The following is an 18778-nucleotide window of genomic DNA, read 5'->3' as shown; positions in this document are numbered from 1 at the left end:
TTTGCCGCTATTGCTCGTCTTCTCACCAATCTCTTGAAGAAAGGCGTTCCTTTCTCATGGGGACCAGAGCAGGCTAACGCATTCTCCACCCTCATCGCTGTTCTCACCAATCCTCCTGTGTTGGCCCATTTCAACCCGTCTGCCCAGACGGAACTTCGCACCGACGCCAGTGGCCACGGGATTGGTGCCATTCTTGCACAGCGACAACGCGGCCAACACTGCGTGATTGCCTACGCCAGTCGTCTCCTATCATCAGCGGAACAGAACTATTCTATTACGGAACGGGAGTGCCTGGCTCTCTTCTGGGCCATTGGAAAATTCAGACCCTACTTGTTTGGCCGACCATTCACTGTAATTACCGATCACCACGCCTTATGTTGGCTCTCCTCCCTCAAGGATCCTGCTGGTCGCCTCGGCCGCTGGGTACTGCGCTTGCAGGAGTATACCTTTTCCGTTGTATATATACAAATCAGGTCGGCTCCACCAGGATGCAGACTGTCTGTCCCGTTATACCGTCGATCCCCCTTCCTCTACTGACCACGAGTCGGACCCCTGTGTCTTCTCTATATCGGAATTTTCCCACATAGCTGACGAACAGCGCTTGGACCCAACCCTCAGTTCTCTTATCGACCGCCTTCGCACACACAGCCGTGACTCTTCCCTCGCCCTGTTCTTCCTTCATGGGAATACGCTGTACCGCCGCAACATGCGACCTGATGGCGCTGAGCACTTGCTGGTCGTTCCCCAACACCTACGCTCTGCCGTTCTAGAACAAATGCACGACGCCCCTACAGCTGGTCATCTTGGCCTCTCATGCACATACGACCGCGTGCGCCGGCGTTTCTTCTGGCCTGGACTCTACCGCTCTGTCCAACGTTATGTAGCCGCTTACGACCTCTGTCAACGCCGGAAGAAACCCCCTGTGCTACCATCTGGACACCTGCAGCTGATTGCTATCCCGACAGCCATTTTCTCGTGTTGGCCTTGACCTCCTAGGGCCCTTCCCCGAGTCCTTGTCAGGAAACAAATGGATCGCTGTGGCCACCGATTATGCCACGCGGTACGTGATCACTCGCGCCATTCCAACCAGCTGCGCCACAGACATTGCTGACTTCCTTTTGTACGACTTCATACTTCACCATGGTGCTCCCCGTCAACTACTTACCGCTCCGTGGCCGCTGTTTCCTTTCCCGAGTTGTTGAGGAAATACTTCGTTCTTGCTCCGTTCGGCACAAGTTAGCCACTGCGTACCACCCCCAGACGAACGGCCTTACGGAGCGTATTAACCGCACACTCACCGACATGCTCGCAATGTACGTATCTGACAGTCATCGCGACTGGGATATTAGTCTGCCATTTGTCACCTTTGCATATAACTCTTCGCGTCATGACACTGCTGGGTACTCTCCATTCTATCTTCTCTTTGGAAGAGACCCCTTACTGCCCTTCGACACTTTGCTTCCCGGCGCTGGCCCCGTCACAACCTATGCCCGCGATACCATCGCCCGAGCCGACGCTGCTCGCCAGATTGCTCGTCACAATCTCATCGTCTCTCAAGAAACTCAAAAACGCCGCTACGACGCTCACCACCGCGATGTGCACTATCCTCCCGGATCTCTGGTGTTGCTCTGGCTTCCGTGCCGTCGTTTGGGGTTGTGTCAAAATCTTCTGCCCCACTACACGGGTCCTTACCGTGTACTACGCCCAGTGACCCACATGACCTACGAGATGGCACCGCTCCACGCAAAGTCACCGACTGCTACACCCACTTCCGAAATCGTACGTCGCCCACCTCAAGCCATATTACTCCCCTTCCACACCGCACCGGGACGTTGCCTTTTGCCGAGGGGGGTAGTGTTACCGGGAAACGCGGGACTAAAGTGATTTGCTCACTGACAAAGACAATCGAGGAACGCGGGCGCGACGAAGCGTTGAGAAAGAGGACGATGCTGAGAGAGTGGATTCTGCACGACTACCGAAGTCTTAACGTCGAGTTCAGCCCATCGCAGTGCCGTCACATTAAGTACATCCCCGTAACAATATTTTTCTGTTAAATATTCATTTACAGCCTTCCTTTATGATCTGTGTCAAGATTTTATTTTGCTTGAATAATTTGCAGTCGTGCATATGCATTAGTCATCCATTATAGCTGACATAAGATATACATAAACTGTATATCACGCCAAGACTGGTTTCAGTCCAAGGAGCAATCAAGGTCCCATTCTGCCAATGGGCTTAGCTCTCATTTATCCGAGTCTCAGTTAAGCTGAGCCAGGCCTGCCACAAGTCTGCCACTGGAACCAGGACCACTGCAGAGCCCACATCCTGCTGGAACTAAAAGCCATGCCACAGTCTATCCCATACGTTTATTGTAATAGCTGTGCCGCCTGGGCAAGAACTTGATATAAACCACATGGGGGCTCATGGATAAGCAGGCTCAGCAAATTCTCGAACAGTGCCCTCATTGCAACTAAAGCCCGTTTGGCGTGCTGAAAAGTTTCTATAGCAGTACTTTTAGCTCAACCTAATATGCATAGTGCACTGCATTCACAAACACGATGGCAGTGAATGGTTCTTACAGCAGCGAGTAAACCAAAGGGACGTCCTGCAGTCAACTCCTGGCAGATGATGGAACTGTACACAAACTTTCAGGCTCGGCAAGACTAGAATAAGACCATTTACCCACAATCAAAATTTTACCCACTCATTATGTTTGAGATAATAGCTTTTTCACAGCTCCCTTAATATAGGACATGCTTCAAATAAGCTTAGTGTAGTACTTTTTGTATCGAAATGCCTACAATACTCTGAAAATTCATTTCTTCATTTCTTAGGCTAATGTTGTTGAACCCAATAGACTAGTTAGTCTTGGGACTGGGTGCCAGGTATATCAAAAATGTGGTTGTATATGAGAGGTGAAATACAATGATTGATTTCTACTACCAATTATGTATGCACATTATCTCTCTCTCTCTCACACACACACAGACAGACAGACAGACAGAGTTTGCTAAATTGTGTTTTGCTTTTATTTCAGTTGGTATTTGATTCCATATCTTCAAACAAATTCAGTCTGTTTCCATACACATTAACAGGGGAAAGGTTGAAAATTCCACTGCTAACACTGGGTTGAACATAACATGGAGGAATATTTGCAAAGGAAAAGGATCACTGCATTTTACAATGCTACTCACATGGATATACATAGAGAACTGTTCAAGTTCATGAAAGAGTAACAATTATGCCTAAGTATTTATGAAAAGTATGAAGCTTCTTTACCATAAAATTGGATCTTGTTTTATTTGCATAACACTGCACACCTGTTTGGCCAAAACATGGATGAAGGGAATGAAATTGTGGACAATATTTACATTGCCTAAAGCTGGATTTATACAATGAATGAGGTCGTGCAGACAAATCCACACTGACCAAGTTCCGGGGTCTCTTCATGTGTTGCAAGCATTCACAGGATGAACAGAAACAAGAGATCTGTGATTTATGTACACCAAATGAACCCACCGTTATAAACAGCGATTCAAACCAAACAAAGAGCGACAAAGTGCAGAACACATGACTACAACACTTCCATAGCAAAGCATCAGAACACATCTGCTGCTGCCAGTTTTTGAATAAATTGCTACAATGACACTTTTATTAGTGGTTAGCTCGCAGGTCGCACAGAACAGTCAGTTGTGAGTAAAAAAAAAAATATTAACAACGGTGCATGGACGCTGGACCAAGGAGCATCTCAATCACCAGGATTTCCTTCAGCATCTTCCAGACAACGCCGTTCTTTACTCATGTTCTTTCCGAAGTTTGTCAATTTCTTCATAAATGCGTAATGTAGCTGCTTCTATTTCTGCAACCTGTAAAGACATCAAAATTACCAATGTGCTAGAAGTTTTAATTTGGCTGTTTAAAACAATTTATGGATTTTTACCAGTTTCCAATAAGGGGTATTAACGTGACGTCGAGGTTGACTTTAGTGTGCGACAAACGCCATCTTGGTGTCCAGTTTTGAATAGTGTGGTTGGCGGTTCAACTATACTTATGCTTATCTGTTTTCTCTGTAACTCTACTTCATGCAAGCACTGAAGCAGTGAACATTAAATCGACATCATGAGACACAGTTCGAACTATCTGGACAGTCTGCGCGATGTGGATAGACATTGAAAAAAATGGAAATGTGCAGCACCAACCCATTTGCAGTCGATGTGCGCAGTCAATGTGCGCGACTGCACGGTCAGCATCGACCTGTGGCCGTGCATAAATACGTGCGACATTCATCAATTTTTTGTGCTGTGGATGAACTTCGTTATGAGAAAACAAATAAAAGCCAATGTATCACGCGAAGGACACAACTACGTTACAATTGTGGCTGCGTTGAGCCGTGGCTGAAGCAGATGAACCAATGTGTTGCACAATTACGTGCGTGCCGTAGAATGGTTTTCCCAGCAAAACCTTTCAGCTAAAATTACACATAGAATTAACTTTTGGTCGTCAGCACCACCATTATTGCGGTAATATCTTGACGAGATGGGCATAAAATTGTATTTGGCAAGCAAATTTGATAAACATCTCCGGCAAGCACAATTACAGTTTGCTTCAACTTCAAGCTGGGGCACCCTCATCAAACTTCTGTTATGGCTGTCAAACAGCTGCCAAGAAACAAATCAACACAGGCCTGCGAAACCTGCTGAGCAATGCCGAATGGCCGTTGATTCCAGGCCGTCTTTTGGCGGTCTGTGCTGCGAGCTGTTGTGTAGGGCCAGAATGCATTGATATAAGAAGCCAGAGATCGCACCGTGGACACTGCAGCATCTCCGGACTTCCGACGGCTCCGGCTCTATGTGTTCTTCCTCGCAAAAGGCAGGAACCGAGATTCGCATGCAAAACCTTGTTTTAATTTTCTTTCACGAACGTTGGGGCGACGGGGAAAGGGGGGGGGGGGGGAGAGGGTGCTAAGAATTGGCAGGTGCCAAAAAATTACGAACATATGATAATTAGAAAGCTGGTCACTTCTAGTGGCTCCTAAGCATAGTGGCAAAGGTCACTTCTTTAGCTACACCGAAGAGATTGATAAAGAAGGAAAAGAATTCACAATAACAGATCAGAATATAAAGCGAGATGCATTCCAAAAGCAATTTCAGGTCTCTCGCAAAATTTCATGAATCTGTGGTTCTCAATCTCTGGCATTTTGCAGAATTTAAAATTTAAAGTTAAGCGCTTTATTCACGGCGAGTTGGGTTATCAGTTGTAGCATTTGTAGCTCCACTGCCTTTCCTGCACCATCAACAGGGATCGGTATGTTTAGGTGGCTGGGGAAAACTACAACCAAGCAGCTGCAATGTATTATCACAAATCAGATCCATATATTGTCCTCGGCACTTAACCTACATGTGAAAACACCTAGAATGACCAAGCATGTCTGCAGTGCAGTTACTGATGCAAAGCAGTAATCAACCCCTTAGCTGCAGCTGTCACCTGTCATCCACAATGACTAGTGCACTCGTTGCCTCTCCATTAAGTTGCGCTATGTGGCCAGAGTGACCTGATTTAGGTAGCAGCCTGTCTCCAGCTGCTACTACTGTCTGCAGAGTAGAGGAGATGAGAAAGACTAGCACCCTGTTTCCAGATCATGCGATAGGTAACTTTAAGGTGGCCAAAAAACTGCATTTCAAAAACCCAGTTCTTTTTTTTTTTTTTATCAGCTTAAGATTTAACCATGGTTGAACCAAGTTAAATGACCAATAGTTCAAATTTGCATGGTTTTGCATGGATTAACACTTTTTCTATGGACACTACTCGTTGAGACCTTTGCAATAATATATGACAACGTTGTAAAGTTCAATTCTTAATCACAATTAATGGTAATTAGGACCTGAAATTAGTGTAGTGCAAATGTATTCAATATAAGCTATCCAACGATAGCTTATACTTGATGCTATTACTTGGATATCCATATGCTGACAACATATGTTGCAGCATCACCTTCCCAAAACAGTTGTCTGCATTCCACCTCCTGTCGCCAATGGTACAACACTGTTTACTTATTCAATAAATACTGCGGCTTTGTTGTTTTCTTATCTTTAGCATAAAACTGTACAGTAAAAAATTAAGCCAAGTGACGACTATGACTGGCTTGGCTCAAGTGTAATTCTATATGTGCTTCATGTGCACAAAGTTCAAGGTGAGCTTCCACTGCCCCATCATCTGTTGAAGCGTAAAATTGGATGGAAACAGTTCAAGTCATGGTACTAGTGGCAGGGTAAAGAAGTGCAATGTCAACAGCTCACGAGGTGGTATTCGCAATGCCATCCATTCAAACCTTTCGTGTAGATGTGCTGCGCCTATGTTTCAGTCCTCAGCCTGGACCCGAGTCGAGCTTTGAAAAAGACAAGTCCTTTTCAAAGAGAGATAAGGTTTGTTTGCTCCACAAACTGAAGCAAGAAGAACCGACTTGACAAGTGGAATTCTACAGAGATAAAAAACAGCGCTATTTACAGACCCTGGCTGCCTACAGTTCAGTAAAAGCTAAGTAATTTGAACTTCATGAGACCAGAAAAGAAGTTCGAATTATCGAAATGCCTCGAAAAACCTGACAGGAACCATTTATTTGCATTGGGGTAAATTTACCGTATTCACTGGCGTAATAAACCCAAACGCATATTGAACTTAACGCCCACTTTTCCCGCTGAGAATTAAGAAAAAAGTGTCGGTCTTTATCGGGTCCCTCCGTTTCGTGCCGTAGCAGCACTCAGCCTATTTCTTGGCAGCGCGCCAAAATGCTGCTCAACGATAACATCACAGTGTGGGTGTCTTTTGATGTTAGCTGTACTGGTTTGGGGGGGGGGGGGGGGGGGTAAACTTGGCAGAGTGCCAACGGCTTTCACTTACTCCTCTCTGGCGCTCATTCTTCACGGTGGTAGCGGGTGTGCCATAAAGAAAGAAATGGAGTGCCGCTTCACAAGCAGCCTGCGGCACAGCACGTGTGAGGTCTCGCTGCACGACACGTTGCATGGCACTTGATAAGAGCACGCTTTGGGAGCAGCAAAGAACCGCATTGAAAGCGCGTAAAAAATCCAATATCTGAAACTCCGTGCAACTGGGATCAGTTAGCTGGCTGGTGCGTAGCCAATGAGCGCCACTGCTGCTGACTGGCGCGAAGCTCACAGAAGCGAAACTGAAACGTAGTCAGCCTATTAAGGTAGTGTTGAATGAGCCCGTTTGTGCTTCGTGACACTTTCCATTGCTTTCGTGCCGCCTGCACACTGGCCACGGATACAATGGGCGCTCTTCTAAGTGACTTGTGTCCTCTGTCGCCGCTAGGCGCATGGCGGGCCTACCCCATTCCGGGTGTTCGTTTCTACGGCGGCAGCTGGTGCGCGCCTGGTTTCAAGTTTTAAAGAGCTCATTTATAAGATACAGGGCAACAAAATAAAGACAAAACAATGTGGAGGGTTCACCTACTTCAAGAAGTTCAAACATATAACATATTTTCTTTATAGAGCTGGCGGCTAAAAACTACAAAGAAGAAAATCACCCTCCCGTTTCATAAAACTATGCAGAGTGTACAATATACATTGAGGCCTTAAATGGAGAAGTGGTACTTTAATTTATTTCGCATGCTTATTTTTCACAGAAAGTAAACTGAACGCGAATGTGGGCTTATGCCAAATTAAAAAGCTTTAAAGCAAGCTGTAGTCAATGTGATCATCAGTAGATGCAGACTCAACGGGTGAAAGCTTTGGCTTCCTCTCTAGCTGCAGTGTACGTGCAGACTTCTTGCGTTAACATTATAGCCTGCCGACAGCCCATAATATTAATGATGTATGTCCCAATAAGTAATTCATATGCAAGTTAATTCTTTCCGAACAGTCAAAGATTAACATGATAATGTTTTTGATATATGAATAATACGAGTCACCAGTGACTTAACATGAATTCCCTTAGCTGCAGAAATTGAGTCACTGACATCCCCAGTTAACTGCATGAAGTTCTCACTTAACAAATAATCTCAATGTTGTTAAGACTATGATCAGGCATCAGTATACGTTTTTGTTATTTCTAAATGTGCATGACTTGTTTTAAAGTGCAATCTCAAAAACCAATTCTCTGTCGTATTTTCTGTATGTTGCAAACAGTGAATTAGCAGCATCAAAGCGTAAGGTTAACATGAGCCCTGTTATGATGCATATAAGCGAGAGCGTTGTCTGCTGTTTTTGTTAATTTCATTGTTCGATGCAGTGCATCGCATTCTGCCAGCCAGTTTCAATCGGAGCATGACTGAGGCAGAGTACCAGTTTCACCTGTGTGCACTATCTTGCAACATGCTGAGCGGCAGCATCGTTTCACGTTCGGACGATTTTCTGGTTGCTTGTGTGCGTGTCTTCAATCACGAGCATCTCCCCGTGACTTGACAGAGTCAGGTCGGTGAACGACCCACTATAGGTTCGGTTACGCGGCTTATCTACTCTCGATACTCTTTCGGTGCAGAGGCACATTATAACCTTTCTTTGTCAAGGCGTGTGCTTCTCTTCGGGGAAGATGACAGTGTTCATTACCATCTGCACATATGGTTCACAAATGAGTAACGTACGCTTAACGTATGTACATGCTTGCAGCCACAGGCTTGAACAACCTGTATATTTTAAGCCATTCTGTAGCGCACCAAAACAAAATCCCAGAGCACAAGTGTCAAGATGCTTTGCGCGCCAGCGGCCATTTCGTCCGCAAAAGAAGGGTAGGGTAGCAGTGCCACGATTGCCTACTGGCGGCAGCAGATAAAAAACATCCCGAGAGCACACGTTGTACAAAGCATGTGCCGCAACCGCCGTTCAAGTCCAGCCCATGACTGGTTTAAAAAGATAACGAGCAATAAATTAAAAAGCTTCTGCACAACTTTTTTCTTGAAGGATTCAGTTAACTAAAATTAGGACTTTCTAATTAACTTTGGGGAGCACAAAATAAAGAATACTGTAGTTTAAGTCACACTACTCTCAACAGCCGTCAGATTCACTACGCTAGGATGCTCGCCTTTTGCACGGCATCTCATAAGGTTTAGGAGGGTCACCTGGGACAACCAGTGAAGCTGAAGTCCTTCCAGGGCTAGCGTGGGAGCGCACCACCACACAAGCAAGGCGCATGCAGTGCGGGAGCAGTTTAAAACAAATCATACGGCCCTGCAGAGCAAATTTATTACTTTTCATTTTGCCAACAATCCGTTCCCGTGTCACCTGACTGCAAGATTGTGAGCCAGAGGTCGCATTACAAGCGTTTAGTAGTTTTTCTTTCCCTGTGAGAGAGTGAGGGGCCAATATGCTTTCTGAATACAATGTGGCATTCCACTTTCCCCGGCCATTGCTCCTCGGGCAGTGGGTTCCTGGAACGACTTCTTTGAACCATACCGTCAACGCTGAACGGGTCGCGCCCCATTGCCTGGCAAGGCAGCATAAGAGAATGTAGAACACAGAGTTTAGCTCTACCATTTACTTTTAAAATCTTGGTTACACTGAACTGGAACACCTGGTAAATGTTTTACATGTACGGCAATATTAGTGAACGCTTCTACAAGGCGAGTATATATGAGATCATTGTACTGAAAGCTCATTAAGGTTCAAAAATATATGTCCCCTTAGTTTTCTACATTTAATAAAAAATCAGACTTCAGTATTTTTTGTGGCACAGTGTGTTAATAAAACAGAGAGAAAGTGGCAATTAATGATGTTGTGGACATCAGGTGGAATGACAGAACGACAGCCCTGTTATTAACAATTTCAATTCTCTTGGAAGCACATCAGCGAACTAGTGCATCGAGCACAGTGACTCAGGCAATGTACACATACCCTTGTATGGGAATTATTGATCAAAACATCGGTGCAAAAGTTCCAAGTAACTCATATTCTATTCTGGGGCCTTCATGTCAACAGCACCCAGCCACCTGAGAAGGAAACGTGAATGGCACCAAAGTTTTGTAGGGCTGAGTCACACTTGCAGGCATGGTCACTACGGCATAAGTGTGCATTACAGAGGTCGATCAGTCGGCATTGCGTCCAACAAATGCCTACGTTCAAGGGAGCCACAAGAATAAGATTACACGGCATTAACGTGGCAAATACCGTTTTTCTAGCAAAGTCACTGCTATTTAACACCTACCAATTGCACCAGGAAAGTCCACATGGGCCAAAACAATCTATGCATTAAAAAACTTTGCATCCTGGACCAAATATTTCATTGTCGGCCATGATGGCAGCTTTACGGTCACAGAGTTCTTGAAGAGACTTGTCGCAGGCGGAATGTTCTTTTTCAATCTGCTCTGCTTCCTCAGAAGCCTTGATAAGAAAACTAGCAAGCTTTTTTGCCTCTTCCGTCTTGGTGGAAAGTGCGATTGCAATTTTAGTTGCTTCATTCTTGGCCAGCAGCTGCTTCGTTTCCTTTTCCTGGTTGGGAGAAATAACAGTCAATTGGATGAATGCCACAAGCTGTGCAGCGGTTCAACATCACATACAAAAAAAAAAAAAAAAAGCAAGCACTGACTAGCTTACTCATATGCCTGTATCACCCAGAACGACAACCTCTGGCAAAGCATGAAAGCCTATTATTAAAGGGGTGGGACACTTGTTTTCCTATTGTCTTTTTGTTTTGGAACAATGTGTATAGCATTAGTAGAAAGGATCACTATCTGGAATTAACTAGTGTTTAATAAATAATTTGTGGCTGAATGTTTTTATTCTGTACTTCCAATTTTGATTGCCAACAATGGTTGCGAAGTCACAAGGTTCCTAAAAAGGGTATATACAGATAACGAGGCTATCATAACACTGGAGGGACAAAAAACAAAGATAGCAGGAATAAAAAAAGGACTCAGGCAAGGCTGCCCCTTGTCACCCCTGCTATTCATGATATAATGAGTCAGGTGGAAAAGTGGCTTGAAAAGAGTGACACAAGAGTAAACTTGGGATATATGCAGGGAGGACAAAAAGTAAGACAAGTGCTACCGAGATTGATGTACGCAGATGATACTGCCTTGCTGGCTGACAAGCGGGATGGGTTGCAGGAGTTAATGAGGATCTGTGGGACACAGGGAGCTCAGTTGTGGCTGCAATTCAGTAGAGAGAAATCGGTGATAATGGTTTACAATGATGGTAAATGTGACCCGACAGAGATACAGGTAACAAAGATTAACTATGTGGAGAAATATAGATACCTGACCATATGGTTAAATGAAAGCAAATGCTATCTAGAAGAACAGTTTTTTATATGGAATTTTATGGTGCACAAGCAACTCTATGATGCACCAAACACAAGGTTACATGATTTGTGATATGAAGTACCTAGATTTTTGATACTCATATATGATTCAAAGCATTTGCTTTCACAAGAAACATAAAAATAAGAGAAAAACAGACCTTATACTTAGTGTAGATGGCAGTCATGCGTGGCCAACTGTCCACGAGAATCTTCAGAAGCTCCCGAGTGCGTTTTGCTTTTGGTTTCATTAGGTCTGTCAAGCCAATATCAGTGACGCCCAAGGGGTAAAATAAGACTTGCATCAGCTTCAAATAGTGAACCACTGGCACTGAGTCCTCAATATGTGATTTATCAGGTGGCAAATGGAAAAGGGGCACATTCATCGCTTCCTCCTTCAAGCCAAATGGCAAACAGGCTGCACGCAATACATTGACTATAAAGTCTGAGGTAGGAGAATCCAATTCCTGAGGTGTAGTTCGAATTCTGAGGCATCTTTCCAACATGTCCACAAGAGGGTCAAGGTCGTTACTGGTCGACTTGGCTGTTGATACGTGCTATAAATGAACATCAGCACAAAACATCATCAGTTTACTGTACCAGACTCGAACAGCAGCAGTTATGCAAATACACAGTGCTGAACTCTCGACCCAATTTGTCAATGCTTTGATCGAAACAATAAATACTATAGGCAGTGCACTTAAAAAAAAAAAGATTACTTTGGTCACCACTGTATTCACTTCAAATTAAACAAAAAACCGGACATGACTTCACTTAATAAAACCAGTTCAAATGTTCACAAGTTTCCTACTACTGTGCGTATTTGTCCATAAGTTCTGTAAATTAACAGAATACAATGGTACGCAAAAACTACAAAATTTATCTATTTTTTTAAGCTGACATTTTATGACTAACTGCACGGAAAATGTACTACAAATATACACCCTTGATTAAGCTCAATATTGTAGTGCATTAAGCTGGACTCCACATATTAAAAGCAGCAACCAGTCTTCTTGCACAAGCCATCAAAATTTGTACCAGAAAACATACACTTTTATTGAAGAACAAAATAGATAAATATGCAATTACGCACCGGTGCATGACTTGTCATCTTCTTTATTAATGAACCTCCTGCAAAAGCGATGCAGAAAAATGAAGTTCAGAAATATTCAACACTCAAACTATGTTTCAATCTATGAGCAGCACAACAATTTAAAACTTTAGTCTAGCTTCAACCATATCCAAAGGTTCTATGATACCTTGAGTACTGCTGTTCCAAGCTGCATACTGCAAGCATTATGATGGAATTTCATGTGATGACAAGGCTCATTTTCCCTAATCCATTTTCATATATAGTTTATGCATCCTGCAGGTTGGCCTTGAACTTCAGGAAATAAATAAACAAAAATTTGAGTTAGTTTGAACTAATTATTATTTGTTGTGACAATGCAGCAACATAGGAACCTTGTGAGCAGCCATATGCTATTATGAACAATTTTTTTATAGTCCATTTGTTGTTATAGTCCATTTCCTGTGGTTGCTTTTTTCAGCTTTATAGCTGTCCAGCACCCTTGTCTGCACTTGTGAAATGCTTTACTTAGTTACTAACTGTGTGTCCCTCTTTGTACAGGCTCCATATTCTATCCCCAAGCTGTCCAGCACTTTGCTTAGCTTGGCTCCCAGTGGTGCGAAAACAGTGTTCAAAGGTTCAATCCAAGCTTCTATTTCGGTTTATCAATCTGCTGTTCCAACAGCCCAAAATATGCCTTTTCTTTCCGTTTTGCTTTTTAGCCCTCCGCTGTTCTCTCGACAGCAGGTCCTTTTGGCTAGAGAGCACGAAAAACAAGCACTGGAACTTGTAGATACACTCCGTGTTCAATTATTTGCCTGCTATGAGGCTGCATTTTGAAAACGGCGTTCATAGGCGCTTTCGGTGTTGAGTGCACCCCATCTCCCAAAAAAAATATTAATGTTAATACTACTACTGCGGAGATGACAACCAAAGTTAGTGAGACATTTTTTCAAAACATGCACAATCAAACACAACTAAAATTTAAAAACACATCTTTTTGTGCAAATTGTGATTTTAGTCCTGCATCATTCTTAAAAGGACTGCTAGCCACGACGCTTGTTAGCACCTGATTTGCGGCCGGCTGAAATGGCACAAACAAGTAGGAGATAGAGAAAGCAAAGACGGGGGCGAAATGAAGAAAAGGACAGGGATAAGGTATGTGAAAATGCGTACATATCGCACCGCCAGCTGCTATTGTCACATCAGCTGAGCAGTTTAGACACTTTCAGGCTATTCAAGACGCTTTGTGTGCAAAAGACTACATAGCGCATGCACTTTCTATGTAGTGTACTCTGATGCCCTCACTACTGCCACCGCATCCCCATATACCAGGGAGAAACAGTGGTGCAGTACACTCGGAGTATGAGACTATTTTCCTCCTCACCACAAAAATGGTCTGTAGAACACAAGTTAAAAAATACAGCAGCTGCTAACTATAGGCAATCATTCCCGGCATGTGTATTACTCCAAAGAACAGCAAATGTTTGATATTTGATTGATCAGTTTGATATTTAACTGCACTAAACCCAGATGAATAAAATTCTTGGACTTATAATATGGCCCGACTGTTTCCTTTTTATTTAGGCAACTAGAGAACACTTAACAGCTGAGCGCTTTCTGTGAAAGAGGAATTGTGCTGCGGTTACTGCAGATTGAGTTGTATTCGACTACAAAATTTAAGGGTTTCAGCAGCTAATTTGCTTAGTTATCATTTGTTTCATTACTACAGTCATGATTAAAAGCAATAACATTACACATAACTAGCACTACTTGGCTTCAGGAGGCGGAAACAATGCAAGCATTATATATGCTTGCTGAAAACATTTATGTCAGTAAACATGTGCTGTTTTGTGCCCCCTCTTCATGCTTGTAGTATTCCTTCGGTTTGTGTGATCCAAGCATGCCTGTGAACAACATGCATTTGCCCACTTCAGTTGGGAGTCGCCAGGTAATCTTTTAAAGGACCTGGTACGCTGCAGTTTCAGCAGTAGATGCAGCGTCATCTGGGAGCCATCATGTAAAAATGCGGTTGTTTGGAACCGGCAACACCAGTGCCACCAATTCTGCGCTCGGATCCCATCCTGGCTTTCCCCAGGAACAGACGAAAAATGCACTGTGAAACACGCAACTACATTTACTGTTACGCTTCTGATTTTCACAATACCAACAGGAATGCTGTTAAAAAGCTGCCCAAGATCGGAATGAGACACACAGCGTGCAAAGTCACTGTTTTGTGTATGAGGTTTGATTATGCTTTTTAAGCATGTGCTTAAGTCTGTGTTGTAGCAAGCAATCTTGTAATGTAGCAAGAAAGCAGCATTAAGAACGGGGACAGAGAGGACAACAACAGACATGAACACTAGCCCAAATTGGCACTCTGCATCTGATATTCACATCTCATATCTGCTTCTTTCCAGACAGGAATCGCATTGGCAACATCGAAAACTGGATTACACGCACTGTGAAGAAACGAGACATAAATGAATGAACCTCAATTCCAACCCACATGACCACACATTTCTTGAAAATATCAGAGGATACAGGCTCGTTGAAAACTTATTCGCCCATATTATACACGTCCTTGAGCATATGGAATTTGCATCTGCACACTAACTTGTTTTAAAAACGTGTCAACATTTTCAGCGCTCAAAAAACCATATAGCTGCACACACTGAAGAGCTTGCCCAGCCATGCCAGCCCTGCACTTTTTTTTTTTGAGACTGCGCTGAAGCACAACCCTTCATTTGGACTGAGCCAGTGGTAAAGAAAATGAATGGCGGTGGACGTGGTCCCTGCTGGTGGGTCCCTACAGAGCTCAGAGCAGTGTTGCCGCATGCGCTCATGTATGCCACGGGCACCTCAAGGAGATCCGATATGATCATTGCAAGGAATCCGTGGTCTTCCTGCTGTGGAAGAGTTTTTTTCAAACATGCTTTCCCTGTGACAGCTGCCCTCTGTGCTCGCTATGGGGATGGGTCTAGCTTGTCGGCATACTGCCACTGGGAGCAAAGCCCAGTTTGTTCATTATTTATCACCTTCCACTCAGTGTGGCATGCTGTTAGTGTGAAGACCTAAGGGCTTGAAACCAAGTGCCGCCATCAGAAGCACTCGTGCATGTAGGCCGGCGAGTCCAGGCAAAGGAAAGCCCTCCCAGCTGAATATGAGTAGTGGATTTAGGTGCTTTGTTTTTCATGTATTTTGTAACACACTCTCCCTGCCTTTCCGCCTGCTCCTCCTTCTTTGCAACATACACACACACGCTGCATACATGTGTATGGTTGAATGTAGAACAGCAGCAGAAAGAATCTTTGTTCTATGGCAGTGATGCTATCTGAAAACCGACACCTCACTGCTCCTTCCAGTGCCTTACATGAGATGAGAACAACTTTTTCTACCCTTTATGAGCACACCAGGCCCATAGGCTCAACCTGAAATGTCCAATGTAATTATTCAATTTTTTTTTAAAAACACACTTCCATTCAAAGTGGCATCCAAATGGTTCCAAATACACAGATGGGAATTTTTCTGGCAAAATTAGACTCAATGGTCTGATTTCACCAAAGTACCAAACAATTTTTACACCTGATTTTTAGATTTATGACATCCTCTCTGAGCAGTGTCACCTGGAGACAAATAGCGAAAATATCGTCAAAACGAGAGCGCATTTAAAGCCCTTTTTGTTGCTTCTGTGGCGCAATAGATTAACACTATCTCAGCAGTGAAAGATTTGTTAAAATCCTCTGAGTGAAATTTTTTCTTAATTGGTTTTAAATTCATAACATTCAAATAAATGACTCATCTTTCCTGGTGTGTGTTCCCCTTTAGTTTGCATTACGTGATGTTTTTGATTCTTAATAGCCGCGGAACGAGCCATGAACAGAGCCAGGCAGTGACAGTATGGCAACGGTTAGACTATGCAGTCCCATAATCATTTCCTGCCGAGTGAGTGTATGTTACCTTTAGGTTGAGTTCAGAGTCATCTCTCAGCAAGAATTACGGTTTAACTCGCTGAGAGACAACCATGCAGTGAGGAGAAAAAGGTTGCCGGATCCTACCATTGAAGCTTGGAAAACACAGATCTTGTCCATGCTTTAGTCAGCACCTGCATTTTTTTTTTTTGTCAAATGTGCATACCTGATGCGTCCAAACGAATAGTTTTTTTTTTTTTTTTTGGGGGGGGGGGGGTCTATCCTCGAAGAAATCGTGTTTTTTTTTTTTTTTTCTTTGGGGGGGGGGGGGGGGGGGGGGAGGCTGGTTGAACAAGCACGGTCAAGCATAGACTTACATTTTCACCGCTCTGCGGTTCATAATAAATTTTCGCAAGTTATAGTGTATCCCCCGTTTTTCTCTGTCCTTGTCAGACTGTGCGCTTATATATATATATATATATATATATATATATATATATATATATATATATATATATATATATATATTCATGTCTTATCAACAATCTAAAATGCCACGTTAGCTTTCCTTTCTTTGGGTTTCCTACTATCTTGATGAAAGTCCACCCATTCAACTAAAACCTCTTGAAAATACAAAAGTTTCGTGAGCCTTTTGTTAGCAGTGAACATGAGTCAGGGCCCCCTATCCTAAAGCTATTATTTAACCACTGCTGCCTGAAACGAATACGATAGATCGCCTGTTATACCTCAAAAGTGATCAACCCGCCAGCTTCCTAACTATAACTCAAGAGGTTGAGAAGACATTTCTTACCGCGGCGACAGTCTAGCTTGCTTCTGGTCCGTTCCTCTTGCTGTAAACGATGTCAAAGGGGTTCCAGCGTTCTGCTGGCAGCCGTTGGTTCTATGCAGCGCGAGCACCGTGAGAAGCCGTGAGCGCGAGGCGCGAGCAGCGCGCTTTGTACGTCGCGCCCTCGTGCACTCGAGATATAATGATGATAATAGCTCTTCATGCTCATATATGAGCCAAGGTACTTCCGCCATGTATGAGCCAGTAGGTAGTATGGTAGTATGTATCTCTGCACTGATTGAACATGAAAAAAAAAAAAAGCATAACGTGATACCCACACACTTTATTACAAATACAAAGGAAAATCTTCAAACACGGAACAGCGTTTGCTGCTCCGAGTCTAGACCGAGCTCTAGTGAGAAATCTACTGGTCTACCTGGTCCATATACCTTGCCTGGTCTACCTTGGTGAAGAGTATGAATTTTTGTTTTGTGCTGCTATGTTTTATGGCGTCTTGTTAACTGACTCTTCAGTTGATAGTTCACGTCAGATTCGACCGCTGTCAAAACCTCGAGTTGATAAAAATGTCCACTTACTGTGCCGGACATGGAGGAAGGCTACAGTCTCCCCCGTGGTACCCGTGTTCGAAACCTTCGAAACCGAACGCCGGCAGCTGCGTAGCTGCGTTTCGATGGAGGCGAAATGGAGATGCGCCCATGTGCTGTGCGGCGTCAGTGCACTTAAATGTCCCCAGGTGGTCGAAATTACTCCGTAGCTCTACACTGTTTGTGCTTCTCCTCTCATTCCACTTTCACTCCTTATACCTTCCTCCCTTCCCTTGCGGCGTAGGCCGAGTGTCGACAGAAAAAATTGAACCATGCTGCGCCTTTTGTGGAGTCGAGTGCTAGACAGCTCGTGGATGTAGCCATACTGTTAGCAGAGCTGTAGTTACTGTATATAATAATGCTACCTTTTTGGCAGCATATACAGTAACTCTAAGCTGAGCTATAGACACTTTGCAAAACTCGGGGTTCAGCTTCTCTGCACAATAAAAACCCCTTCACCTTGGCGGCCAAACCTGTTTGGGGGGCAGAAGTTGGGTGCAGCGCAGAATACTGTGTCAAGCCTGATAATCATGTATGAACCTGGTGAGCAGAACTTCCTTCGCTTTTGATAACGAGGAGGAAGCAAAGGGGCGGGAGAGGCGATTTGAATGGCACTTGCGAGGAACTGGCTTCCCCGATGGCCTCTTAATACCATAATTGCGGCAGCAAAAACAGACAGGTGTGCAGGAAATGGACGTGGCCATTATTGTCACATAGACGTCTCCTGCACTGCACCCAACTTCGGCTCTCAAATCAGGTTTGGCCGCCATGGTGCAGGGGTTTTTGCTGTGCAGGGAAGCTGACTTCCAGAGTTTTGCAAAGGGTCTATTGTATGCACCTGAGTAGTACGCACTAGAATGCAGCAGTCCAGAGAGAAGGCATTTCCAAGCTCTCACGGCCTGTACAAAGTCTTCCTTCCAGGAATGCACAATTCATCCTTGCCTTAATATTTGCTAATGCTCTATGGCTGCCTGAAGTTGTGTGTGGCATACAAAGGTGAAACAAATTACATACTCCTAGCCTACATTGAAGACAAGTATAAAAACAAACACTACACAGATTACAATAAAACAAGGTATCTGTGACTTGTATCATTCTATTTAACTTCAAAATCGCACAAATTTAGAAATATTTGTATTCACTTGTATAACCTCATTTT

General features: G+C 43.8%; 1 protein-coding gene across 1 annotated transcript; it reads right to left on the bottom strand.

The window, feature by feature from the left end:
• Positions 1-9166: 9166 nt before the first annotated feature.
• Positions 9167-17210, bottom strand: LOC146206680 (uncharacterized). The gene is made up of 4 exons (XM_084587053.1): positions 17039-17210; positions 12341-12378; positions 11409-11804; positions 9167-10439 (listed from the first exon to the last, which is right to left on the bottom strand). Exons 2-4 carry the CDS (start codon positions 12356-12358, stop codon positions 10200-10202), a joined length of 654 nt encoding a protein of 217 aa, XP_084443179.1. The 5' UTR covers positions 12359-12378; positions 17039-17210; the 3' UTR covers positions 9167-10199.
• Positions 17211-18778: the final 1568 nt, after the last annotated feature.

Source organism: Amblyomma maculatum, chromosome 1 (assembly GCF_055883805.1).
Source record: "Amblyomma maculatum isolate TAMU_Amacu chromosome 1, ASM5588380v1, whole genome shotgun sequence".
In the NCBI taxonomy this organism is placed as follows: Eukaryota; Metazoa; Arthropoda; class Arachnida; order Ixodida; family Ixodidae; genus Amblyomma; species Amblyomma maculatum.
The sequence above is the reverse complement of the archived record's forward strand: the minus strand, read 5'-3'. Positions and strand labels throughout refer to the sequence as shown.

What these genes read in the sequence shown, in the direction of transcription:
- LOC146206680 (XM_084587053.1), bottom strand. An exon ending in CCATCTACACTAAGTATAAG is followed by an intron (nt 10,440 to 11,408) that starts GTCTGTTTTTCT and finishes TCTCCCAACCAG; the next exon opens with GAAAAGGAAACGAAGCAGCT.